A 12,881-nucleotide genomic window follows, 5' to 3' on the forward strand; every position below is an offset into this window, starting at 1 on the left:
TAATTATTTCCATCATAGTTTTGAGTTCTAAAAGGCTGACTTAATGATTATTTTATGGTTATTCTAACATGTAAACAAAATTATAAACTGAAAGACTTTATTCACTGTTCAATTAGTTCATAAGGCCCCTTATTAAAAGCCCAGCTCCTAAAACTCTTAAAACTTCCAGAATTTTAATTATAAATCTGTTACCATTATAAGAAAATATGAGTTAAATTATACCTATTACCTTTAATTAAGTATGTATCTTCTGGTAGTAGCTTCACCACAGAAAAATACAAAGTACTTTCTTCCAAGTGTTCCTAAAATTTATTTAATCTTCACAAGCAAATAAGTTAAATAATCTCCCTATTTAATAGGCAAAGAAAACTAAAATCCAAAGGCAACACCATTTGTCCAAGGACAAAAATTTAGGAAACAGGAGAAAACAGAAATCAAATCCAGTACTCTTAATTCTAAGTTTACTGTTATTTTCATTACATTATTATTTCCTTCTCAGAAGTTTAGCTTCCCCTGCATTGTCACAAAGGTCAAATCACCAAAAATAATAAAACTCATACATGTCCAGTTAAATCAAATTCTCTAAGCTGGGTAACTACTCTCAAAGAGACGTGCAGATGCCTGTAATTTCTTTATAAGTAGAAATAAAATAGAACTGATAATAACTCTTAATGTCAAATTAATCTCGGTGCCATATGTACTCTCAATTCTTAAAAAAACACGCTTGAAAGACTGTATCTTATATATAATATTTAGTCAACAATTATGAATGTAGGGGGCTGGTGCTGTGGCGCAGCAGGTTAAAGCCCCAGCCTGCAGCACAGGCATTCCATATGGGCGCCAGTTTGAGTCCTAGCTGCTCCACCTCTGATACTGCTCTCTGCTAAGGCCTGGAAAAGCAGTAGAGGATAGCCCAAGTCCTTGGGCCCCTGCACCAGCGTGGGAGACCCGGAAGAAGCTCCCTGGCTTCAGATCAGCTTAGCTTTGGCCGTTGCGGTCATTTGGGAGTGAACCAGTGGATGGAAGACCTCTCTCTCTCTCTCTTTCTCTCTGGCTCTACCTCACTCTAACTCTGTCATTCAAATAAATAAATAATTTTTTAAAAAATCTAAAAAAAAAAGAATTTAGATAATACTCATAATTCTGTCTGTATTATCAATGCAAACTGTCATTTTTTTCAAAAAATTTATTTATCTGAAAGGCAGAGTTACGGACGCAGGTCTTCCACATGGGTGCAGGGGCCCAAGCACTTGGGCTACCTTCTGCCTCTTTACTTTAGCAGGTGCATTAGCAGGGAGCTGGATGGGCAGTGGAGCAGCCAGGACTCGATTCGGTGCCCATAGGGGATGCCAGCACTACAGGCAGCAAGCGTCTTAACCAGCTACACCACAACTCCAGCTCCTGAAAACTGTCCTTCATAAAACACAGTACTACTTTCAAAATTTTATTCATCACAATATGATTATATTTTGCTAATTAAAAAACTATTCAAAATTAAGATTTCCATGAACTACAGATGCTCTATAAAAATTATTTTAAAACATAACATGACCAAATATAACAAAAACAATGAGGCTCCATTTTTACATCAAGTCGTATCTGCTGAGCAAATGAATTCCTCTTTAAAACTGATTTATGGGCCGGCGCCGCGGCTCACTAGGCTAATCCTCTGCCTTGTGGCGCCGGCACACCGGGTTCTAGTCCTAGTCGGGGCACCGGATTCTGTCCCGGTTGCCCCTCTTCCAGGCCAGCTCTCTGCTGTGGCCAGGGAGTGCGTGGAGGATGGCCCAAGTCCCTGGGCCCTGCACCCCATGGGAGACCAGGAGAAGCACCTGGCTCCTGCCATCGGATCAGCGCGGTGCGCCGGCCGCAGCGCGCCAACCACGGCGGCCATTGGAGGGTGAGCCAACGGCAAAGGAAGACCTTTCTCTCTGTCTCTCACTGTTCACTCTGCCTGTCAAAAAAAAAAAAAAAAAAAAAACAAAACAAAAAAACCTGATTTATGAGGCAGATGTTATGGCAAAAAGGGTTACACCACCTCTTGAGACGCCTGCATCCCCTACTACAGAGTGCCTGGGTCATGTCCAGGCTATGCCACTTCCCATTTAGTTTTCTGCTAATGTGCCTAGGAAGCAGCAGGTAGAATGTCTCAAATACCAAGATGGAGTTCCTGACTTCTGGCTTTGATGTGGCCCAGCTGCGGCTGGGGCAAGGCACACGAGGAACAAACCAGTGGGAGGAAGCTCTCTCTGAAGATTTCTCTCATCATTCTGCCTTTCAAATACATAAATCATAAAGCTTAAAAAAAAAAAACCTCACAGCAATGAGCAGCCATCAAAGGTTGGTATTAACATCTTTAAAAAATACACAATTTACTCAGTATTTGGAATCAAATCTAAGGCGAATGTGTAGTCTACTGGTCAAGCTGCTGTTTAAGAATCCTACAATCCATACTGGGGTGCCTAGGTTTGAATGTCAGCACCATTCCCAATTCCAGCTTCCCGGGAATGCTCGCCCTGGGAGGAACCAAGTGGTGGCTCAGGTAGTTGGGTCCATGACGCCCACATGGGAGACGCAGATTTAGTCCCTAGGCCCAGCTGTTGTGGCATTTGGGGAGTGACCCAGTTGTCAGGGTTCTGTGTGTGTGTCTGCCTCTCAAAATATAAATAAAACTCAAATCTGTGAATCTGTTGAAAAAAGTCATGTATTAATTTAAAAATGAAAAATTCCTAAACTATTTATTCTTAAAATGGCAATGTAAGTAATTTTAAGAAAGTAGCCGGTTTCATTTTTGGTAATGTTTCAGTTTCAAATACACTACTCAAAATAATACTTCACATAAAGTGACAGTGTAATTGCTTCAGACAATACAATTCATCAAAGTATCTAGAATTTCATGTTTCTATAGCCAAAAAACCAGAGTCAAATGAAGCAAGTAAAGGCAAATAAATGTCTAACATACATACTATAATCTCAAACAGACAAGCTACGTGCCTACTCAATCCATGCTGAGAACAAATGGATCATACCACCATGACCACAGACCAGGTGAAATTCAGAATACACAGACTCTTTAGGAGACTTCCTGTCATCGTCCATATTGCATGGAAAATCTATGGCTTAGAAATCTAACTATCTTTGTAATTTAGTTTTAACTTAAATAGAAGATGTACCAAACCATATTACCATCTAAATTTTCTTATCAAAAACTCATCCAACCATTCTTGCTTTATCAGTGACTTCTAAGCTCAACTAAGCATAGTTATGTATGGCAGTTAAGTATGAGAAGACTTGCTCCACAAGTAAATCTTACTCTATAGTGACCCAAAGTCCTACTACTCATACATATACGTCATTGTTCAAAATGGTAATTTTTGATTTTTCAGTACCCCACATCCTCAAATTCCATAAAGGACAAAAATTACTTTCTCCAATTTGTTGTAAAATACACTCTACTACATTATAGCCACATATTCAATAATATTAACTCTGAAGTAACTTATCAACTTTCACAAATTATTCATAATTTCACCAAAACAGCTTCTTACAAATAACAGAAACTTAAAATCTTCACCACTTAAAATTTCTGAAATTTTAAATTTGATTCCAATAATAGCTTTACCACTTTTAGATACAATCATAATTATAAAAGCAACTTAAATACTCTGAATAATCACTCTAAATTTTTCTTCTATATACTCATATGTCTGACTTTCCTGAAGCCAATTAGAAGTTCATTAAAACAGGATGCTATTTTAGATATATCCGCTCAACAGCCACTTGGCTTAATATTACAGACATATTTCTATGAATCCTGGAATGTATATAACAAAATCACTAATAAGAATAAACATTACCTATTTGTATTACTTGTACAGAACATGCTGTTCTGTAGTAACATGGTAGATAACCACAAAATCTGGGCTGCAAAAAGGAAGGAAGATTTCCAGGTTTTAAAACAAATAAATGAACCAAAAAACAATTTGTGGTCTATTTTACAAAGAAATTTTGAATGGATTCAGTAATTGCCACTGATAGGCTTCATTTAACCTAAAGCTAGCTTAAAAATTAATTCAACAAATCTTTCTTAAATTCTGTTAAAAACACATATACTTTTAAACAGGCTGACAAAACAGAAAATAAAACATCTCTTCTTTGACAATTCAAAACAAACCAAAAAAACTGCTGGAATGGTTTTAAATTCCCCAAACCTCTGCACAGAAAGAGCAGCCGTTAAGTTCCCTTCGTATTTATAAATGCCACTGGATCATTACCAAAAAAAGAAAGTTCCATGTAGCCTCTAATCAATACAGGATATTTGAATCACCCAAATGTTTCTTGACGTTCATTATTCTATACAAGCAACAATCACAGTTAAAATTACCACATTTTTTTCTAAAGGTCTATCCACAATGCCTTAAAAATCATTGGGGGGTAATTACTAAACTTTTTTCCTATATTTCTTAATTACTTCACCCTTGAGTTGATAAATTATATTAGCAGTACTTTTTGAAATTTTAAAGTGGCCTTTTTTATACTGCAGCTGCCATGTTCAGACAGTTAAACATACTATAAGTACTTGTATCTGAAATAAAAATATTTCTCTAAAAAAAAAAAAAATCCTTCAACACCATGTAGAAAGCTATAATTGGGATCTTTACCACTCCTACTAAATTTCTGATGATAGCAAACCCAAACCTTTACACAGTACATAATTCATGCCAGTTATTATTCACAGAATCTTACAAAATCAGTTATTATTAGCCCTTTTTACAGATTGGGAAACAGACTCACCCATAACAATCATATAAAACACCAACTCTCCCTTTATGTTCAGACCACTTTGCAATTATTCAAGAGTACTAAGAATATTTGCTTCATTTAAGACTTTTTCTAAGTGTCTCAAATTTTAAAAGCTGATATTGAGTATCAACATAATTATTGTATGTATAAGTAAAAAATGAAGGCTGCCTCTTCACAAAGGGAATACACTATTCCCTTCACATTTAACATTTTAAACTTCATTAAAATGATTTTGAGATTCTAAAGCCCCATTTTAAAACTACCAAGCAAAGCTTAGTGTTTCACTGACACTATTAAAAAAGGAAATGGTAACTCTACTACACACATTTACCTCATTATATGATCCCTCCCCAACCCAAACCCAAAATTACACTGGTGAAGTCTTAAATGGACCTTAATGTGAAATTTCTGATTCAAAAATGTTTAAATATGGCATCAAAATATTTTTCTCCTAAAACTTGCCTCACAGGTTTTATACTATACCTTTCACATTAATCAGCATACTCTAAAGAAGACACACACTTGAATAAATCCCATTCACGGTTCCCATTCATCTCTGAACTTGAGACCACCAGTACTTTATGAAAACTAGTACTTAACCCTCGATGGAAACATAACAATTATACAGAAATGAAGAGGTATTCTACAATGTGGTTAGTAGCTCAGAAATCTTCATCTTGGCAACTACAGATGATATTATATCCAAAGAATGGCACCAAGAAAAGCATTTACATACTTTTCTAATCTGCCACATTTCTCTAGATCTACTTTTCTGCATTTTGGAAAATTAAACTACAAGAATGAAACAGTTGAGGGCTATTTCAAAGTCAAAATCACAGATATTTAGTTTTAAAAAAAACTGTCAACAGAGTTCAGTTTAAGACTACAACCCACAACCCCTGGTTCCCAATCCTTTCACTCCAACAGAAAAATTTCTAGTAAAGTAGAACTACTTTAAGTAAATGCCACTATGAAAAAATAAAGCAACAACTTTATTATTTTGAAGATTAGCTAAACATGAACCTGGTTCTAAAAAAGTGCCTTTGGAAAAATATAATCAAAGGCTCCCAAATTTGATAAAAACACTTTAAGATTCTTTTCTCACAAATAAGTAATCATCACTAAAGTGACAATTAGAAAGCAGACTTAATAACTAGTTCCACTAATCACACCAAGAAATGACAGTTTTACTTTTTTGCAAGAGTTGGTTTTTTTCCTTATTCTACAAAAATAATTCTGATAAAAACTTGAAGAAAAGTGTCCTGCTTTAATCTCATATTTACATAAATATAAAATCTGTATATATACACCATACAGTGAAAAACAATGATTTCCTATAAAATTTAACTTCGTTAAAAATGTTTAAAATCTTAAGCTATTTATGTCTTATAATAGCAAAGGGAAAAATAGTTCTCAGAATTTTTTCAATCACACTTGAAATAAACTGATCAATTTTATTTTTATAACCTGCAAACTTTTCTCTGAAAAGTCCACTTCCCTGTTGATCAGAATCCAATTATTGTGATTTTATGTGAAAGCTGGCTACAGATGCTAATCAGTGCCTATTTTTTAAACCTACAAGTACAAATATATACCCCCTCCTAAACAGCTATAATCTGAAGTTTTGTATAAGTCTTAATATAGTATATTAACTCTCCAGTCTAAAGTATAGCTCAGTTCATCAGTTAAAACTGTAGTAACAAATCCTTTCCAGGTACAAGTAGAAACTACTTAAACTACAGTTTTACTCACCAAACAACCGCCAAACCAACGTTAAGTCAATTCAGTTTGATACCCAACAAGGAAAACTTTTGAAGTCACAAGACAATAGGAAACACTGTACACAAGACTTCACATGTGCTCACCTAGACACAAAATTTTAAGAATAAAAATAATGTGCTCAGAAACCTGGTGTTCCAAAATGTTTTTATAGTTGTCAATTGAAAAAAAAAGTTGACCCACACACCATATTTCAATGGATAAGAAAGCTCCTCAAATGGTACCTTTTCACCCAATATACTGTTATAAGGATGAGTGAGCAATATGCTAAATGAATAAAAAGATGATGAATCAAAAACTCCAAGTTCAAATGAGAAGTCTTAACTATCTCATCAGTATGTCACTATGACTGTTCTGGTAAGTTGAAAACTTTCCAAGTCAAAAAAAAAAAGTGCCTCCATGAAAAACAGGTGGATTTTGAGCAACAGAACACTAATTTAAAACAAAACAATCAAACTACACTTATTGTATTTTAAACCTGATCAACACACTAGGAACACAAATTCAGATTACTAAAATACTTGATAAGAAATCACTCTTCATTCCTCCTCCTTCCCAGGAAAATTAAATCAAAATCAAAACTGTTACCACTGCTTTTACTAGAGAAAACAAAATGCTATTCTTACAAGGTTTAGGTGTTCCCATAACCTGACCAGACACCATTGGCTTCTTTATTTAAAAAAATTAATGACTAAAAAAATCTCCAAGAAAACACAGCAATCCTCAGTGCATTTTTAAAGAGGCAATATGAGTTTTGTAAATCCTATCTTAAAAATGGAGTACTGTAACCTTTGTAATAAGTTTACCAAACCAAGATATGGAAATCCACTGAAGATTCTTGTCAAATATCTATGAAGCTAGAAATTAATTTCAAATATTACAGTTAATCTTGGCGTTTAGATCGAACTCATTCCACTTCAGCCAAGTACTGAATGAAAATTAACCTAAATCACTACTTGAAAACCAGCAAAATTTGAAGTGTGGAAAGGAATACTCTCTTCAGTCTCTACCAGATTTATTGTACCTAAAGTACGTTTGCTTACTTCAACAGCCGTGAGCAGTATTCAACAACTTACATTAAATCACAAGATATATATACAGGAAAGTTAGATGCTCTATGTCCAAAACGAAAACAAAAGCTACCAAAACTATGCTATCTATGTCTTCACAATAGACACTCATTCCAAGCTGGCTCAAACTTTAGAATCATTACAGCAGCCCCGACCAAAAAACAAAAAAATTCAGTAATTCTATGTCAGAAAGTTACAAACGTCTCATAATATCAATGTACTGCATACATCTCAAAGGCTCGCAGCAGAACAACTTTAATTCCCCAACACATATATTCACAGAAACAACCTCAGTTTAGGAGAAAACGTTATGAAAAATACAGCTCTACTGAAGTAAACTTTACTTTCCATTCACAATACTAACGTGATCGATTTACAACTGCAAAGCAGTTTTTAGCCATTAATAAAACATTCACTTCTAAAACCCATAAAAGTAAGAAAAATGTTTTTCAACTATTGAACAAACCCCATCGCCAAAGTATACAGAAAAACTTCTGGTGGCTAAGTTCCATCCGGCAGTAATTACTACAGATTAAAAGCAACATTTTTTTTATTTTCATCGCCCACCAATAACAGTTTTTAACTGAACAAGGGGCAGACCACGAGATGTAGCAAAATTCGTAAATGCCTGCTAAAACTTCTGGTTTTAGGGCATTACAGGCTTTTACTCTTCTGCCAAATACTTGCTTTGGTAAACGCGAGATGTGCCGCTAGCCAACTATCAGCACACATCTTAAACCCTCCAACAGAAATACTAGGTCTGGATATTAGAAAAGCAAAAAACCAAAAAAAGAAAAAAAAAAAATCTTGCCAGGGTTCCGGCGTGGCTGAATAGCCTGCTTGTGAAATGCTAATGCCACTTCGGAGCAGTTAGTCACCAGCTATTGTGTAGGGCAGGAGAAAGCCGAGCCGTCCGCGCGTGCGGCGCGAGCGAGCGAGCGAGCGAGCGCGCCGCCCTCCCTCCTCGCGCCGCTCGCGCCGCTCCCGCCGCCGCCGCCGCCGCTGCCTCGCGCGCGCCCCCGCGCTCGCGCGGCCGCGCGCGCCGGCCCCTCCTCCTCCGGCCTTGCACTGCACAACACTCATGACGTATCTTTATTTCTAGCACATTAACAAAATACCACAAATAAATTGTCCGTGGTCCCCGCGGCTCTGGGGTGCGGGTCCCCCCGGCCGCTGCCCCCCGCAGCCCCCGCACCGGCCGCCCAACCTTCCCCGTGGCCTTTGGAGTTTTCACGTTCTAGGGCCAAGTTTTTGTCTCTGTAAAAAATTGCGGGAAATTCAATTTTTATTCGACTCAGGGAAAAGTTTCTTTGCTGTGCGCCGTGAATGTCTCACCAGATTCTGGTAGGTCCTGGGATGCTCCTTGCCGGTCCAGTCGGTGCGCCGGGGCAGCAGCTGCGGGGAGAGGGCGCCCCGTGAGCCCGGCCCCCGGCCCCGGCCCGCCCGCTCCCCTCCCCCGCCCGCCCCGCGCCCCGCCGGGGACCCCGAGCCCCGCGCCCCGCGCCCCGGCCGCGCCGGCGGCGGCGGCGGCGCGGCGGCCCGGGCGCTGCAGTGCGGGGGCCCCGCTCGCCGGGCCGCCGCCGCCCTTACCTCCTTCTCGGCCACCTCGCGGATCAGCACCTGCAACAACAAAGCGGGGAGAGCTGAGCCCCGCGCCCCGGGCCGCGGCCCCGCCGCCGCCGCCGCCGCCGCCGCCGCCTCCCTCCCCCACGCCCGCGTTCGGCGAGCGCCGGCCCGGCCCGCGCCGCGCGCCGCCGTACCTGAGCCGCCTGCTGACAGGGTCCATCTTCCAGGAACCGGGCGATGAGGAAGTAGAGCTCTGCGCGGGAGAGAGGGACGGGGAGACACACAGGCTGAGCGGCCGGGCGGCGGGGGGCGGGGGACCGCGGGCGGAATCGCCCGGTGCCAGCGGCCCCGGCAGCCCCCCGACTTACCCGATCGCAGCTCCGAGAGGCCTTTCCTCTCACAAGACATGTTTATGGGTCACTTCAGGGCCGCCGGCGGGACACCCCGCCGCCGAGGGGAAGCGGGGATGGTGCCGCCGCCTGCCCTATAGCTGTCACTGTGTGTTCACGAGCCGAGCCTCGGCTCCACCATTCAAGCAACGGCGGCGGAGGCGGAGGAGGAGGAGGAGGAAACAACAACTCTCAGGCAGCGGCTACGGCTGTAGCCGCCTCCGCCGCGGATCCTTCCGCCACAGAAAGGAGTCCGCCGCCTTCGCGGCCCCGGGCTCGCCCCGTCCTCGTCCTGCGCCCCCGCCCCCCGGCGCAAGAGGGGAGGGAAAAAAAAAGTGCCTCCGAGCGAGCTCTCTGCGCCCCGTACCCTGCACGGCGCGACCCCCCGACCCCTCCTCGCCCGCCGCGGGTGCGATTTATTTATTTATTTCCAGCCGGAGAAGATGTCGGAGCCGAAGCCGCCGGTTGGCTGGGAGGCGCTTTCTCTGTGGAGGCCGACCGCGGGAGGGAGGGGGCCGAGGACGGCTTCGCGGAGGGATCTGACGCACAGGCAGCCGCAGCACAGGCTCTATTCAGCGGCGCTGGCTGGGGCTGAGATGGAAGTTAGTTTCTATGTAGCAGAAATAGGAAACAAATGAAGCAAAACTGCCCAAAGAGGGGAAATGCCCCGAGGATGGGTCTCGCTCTCACGCGCGCACACAGGCACACGCAGAGCACTCTCACGCTGGGCGAACTCGGGATCGCGCCAGCCGGCCCGAGTTGAATGATAGTGTTTGCTTTCTGTCTCTTGCCATGTGCATGTGTATAAATGCTGCGGATTGGCATCTGTGTAAGTCTCGTCCTGCGTGTTTTCTGCAGCCTGTGCAAGTGTGTAATTTATCGGAGTGCCGTGTATTGCAATCGTGGTTCGGGCTGCTTTTTGTGTGAAGCGCTTGGCGTCTTGCAAACCCGTTATTTGCTGAAGCCACCTCTGCATATTTCTTTTATTACTGCCATCGCCTTAAGCGAACGGTTTTAAAAATGTGTGTGTGTTGTGTGTTTCTTTTATTGTTAAACGGGCAAAGCGAACTCCTGATTTGTACTTCACGTACTCTTTCTCCCGATTACCAAAAGGCTAGTGATGGCTAATTAGGGATTTGGGACTGAAGATCCTTAAAGCTTTTATAAGTGTTTACAAGAACGGATAATGTAAACCTGCGGGAGAGGAAAAGAGGTTAATATTTATCTCTAACTGATCTGGAGGTAATTTAGTGACAGATCGATAACCTACCGAAGGACGTTGAAAGAGTATGCTACAGTTTAGCTAAGGTGATTAGTGATTAAATAATTTAAATTATCTGTGTATCTTGCAGTTGCAGTTCACTTCGTCATGCTAATTAATGGCTACTAATTTGAGGTGTAAACCATTCCTGTTTACAGTTAATGATGAGGAGACTTCTTGAAAGAAAACTGATGAAAAAAGAAAAAATTAATCTTTGGTAAATTAGTATGTAATGACCGGCTTTGTATACTAAATCATACATCTGTGTTTTGCTGATGAGGATAAGGGCCTTGTTTAAAAAAAAAAAAAAAAACGAATATGGGTGAAACTAATGGAAACAATGGAAAAAGCCATTTGTTAGAAAACAAGGACACCAAGTGATATTTATCTCCAGATGATTTTAAGCACTTTCCAAAAAGACTTGAGAGTTCCGGTTTGTTTTTTGTTTTTTTGTTTTTTTTTTTTTTAAGGATTGCATTTTAAAGGGAAGCAGGATAGACGTTCTTTTGTTAACATTTAACAAAAGATTCTCCCTTAAAATTTTAGATAATAAAGTGCATTTTTTGGATCTAGTTTTAAAAGATTATTTGTGGGGAAAGGACCCAGAAGCCGTGCTGTGGTTTTCTGGATTGTTTCCTCAAGCCTAGTTCCCTCCTAGCTCCTTACATTCCTAGTGGGAAATGCTGCAACTGCCTAGGGCTGCACTGCAAGATTGCACGGGCGTGATACCCTATTCTAAAACATCCAGAAATCATCACACATGTAAGGAGGAAGAAAAAAAAAAAAGCTTCAACCCTTTTGGAATAATAAGATGTAAAATTGCCTTTTGTAACTCCATCTTAATAGAATAAAAATGGGACATTACTCATGATTTGTCCTATTGCAGCTGAGTTATCAGAATAACTGCTATTTATTGACATGGCTACTCTCAAATACTGGAAATATTTGTACCTTTAAGGACATTTAATTCTGGTCTAACTATATCCGGAAAATAGCTTGCTTCTAGATGGTTAGGCTTGAAAAAAACCAGTATTCTATATGCTTCTTTTGCAATTATGTTTCTGTCCATGACTGAGACTATTTTAACTTTTTAGAAAGTATTATGTTTTCAATTAATTGTGATAGTTTACATTATCAAGATATTCTTCAAAAAAAACAGATTTTAGGAATGAAAATTTATTGCTGGGATTTTCTGGATTTGAGTTGTTTATATTAGTCTAATCCTTACTAATAGATGTTTTATCCTTGTGAAGGAAAATAGACCAAATTGTAAGGTGGAATATAAAATTATGCTGGGAAAAGTTCTCCATATAGATCCTGTGGATGTTATGTCAACATGGAAAGCTAGTATGATTATCTCATGTATGCTTTTCATTTAGAAGCCATGAAAGCTTTTTCCTAAGTATGCTAATACCGAGCTTCTAAAAAAATGTTAAGGAAAATACCCTTCTAAGTTTTCTGAACATGATGTTCCTATGATTTTGACTAAACTTTGAAAGTGTTTATAATTTCTCTTTCAAGTATATAATTTGAAGATAATTGTTAACTCTGCCCTTGAACTAATGGATGTAAGTCTAAGAAAGCACATCTTACCTGCTAAAAATTAAAACTTCTTTTCAGCCAAATAAACTGTTGTTTTTAAGCAGTGGGTGTTAAAATGAATTTTACTAAGTTCTCCAAATGTAACACATACCCCATGTAACCTTTTAAGTTCTTTAAACATAAAACACATTTCTGAAATCTGGCATTATCAGTTAGCTGTAGTGTTAATGAAGTTGTTTATTATGCATACGTATACAAATAGTCTGTACATATCAAATAGAAGAAAATCTTGTTTGGAAGTGCTATATTTTAGTTACCAAAGCAGAGACTGTTGCAATTCTCCTTTCAGCTATCTCTTTTGCATAGAAGGATGGTTCCAATTCCATTTATATCCTTTTTTCTTTGTTTAACTTTTTCATGGAGTTCAAAAATACAATGTCAAATTTTAAAATGCCCATGACCTTTAAATAA

General features: G+C 39.9%; 1 protein-coding gene across 3 annotated transcripts in view; it reads right to left on the reverse strand.

Moving 5' to 3' along the window:
- PHIP (pleckstrin homology domain interacting protein) overlaps nt 1-9,832 on the reverse strand; it is a 155,940-nt gene extending 146,108 nt beyond the window's left edge. For 2 of the 3 annotated variants that reach the window (XM_062186399.1, XM_062186401.1), the window contains exons 1-4: nt 9,587-9,832; nt 9,413-9,471; nt 9,243-9,272; nt 8,988-9,047 (exon numbers count right to left, since the gene is read on the reverse strand). In XM_062186399.1, coding sequence (XP_062042383.1) covers nt 8,988-9,047; nt 9,243-9,272; nt 9,413-9,471; nt 9,587-9,626 — 189 coding nt within the window. In that variant the 5' untranslated portion in view covers nt 9,627-9,832. The remainder of the gene's footprint in view (nt 1-8,987; nt 9,048-9,242; nt 9,273-9,412; nt 9,472-9,586) is intronic. The other variant, XM_062186398.1, reaches the window with a different exon arrangement.
- Nucleotides 9,833-12,881: the final 3,049 nt, after the last annotated feature.

This window comes from Lepus europaeus, chromosome 3 (genome assembly GCF_033115175.1).
Source record: "Lepus europaeus isolate LE1 chromosome 3, mLepTim1.pri, whole genome shotgun sequence".
In the NCBI taxonomy this organism is placed as follows: Eukaryota; Metazoa; Chordata; class Mammalia; order Lagomorpha; family Leporidae; genus Lepus; species Lepus europaeus.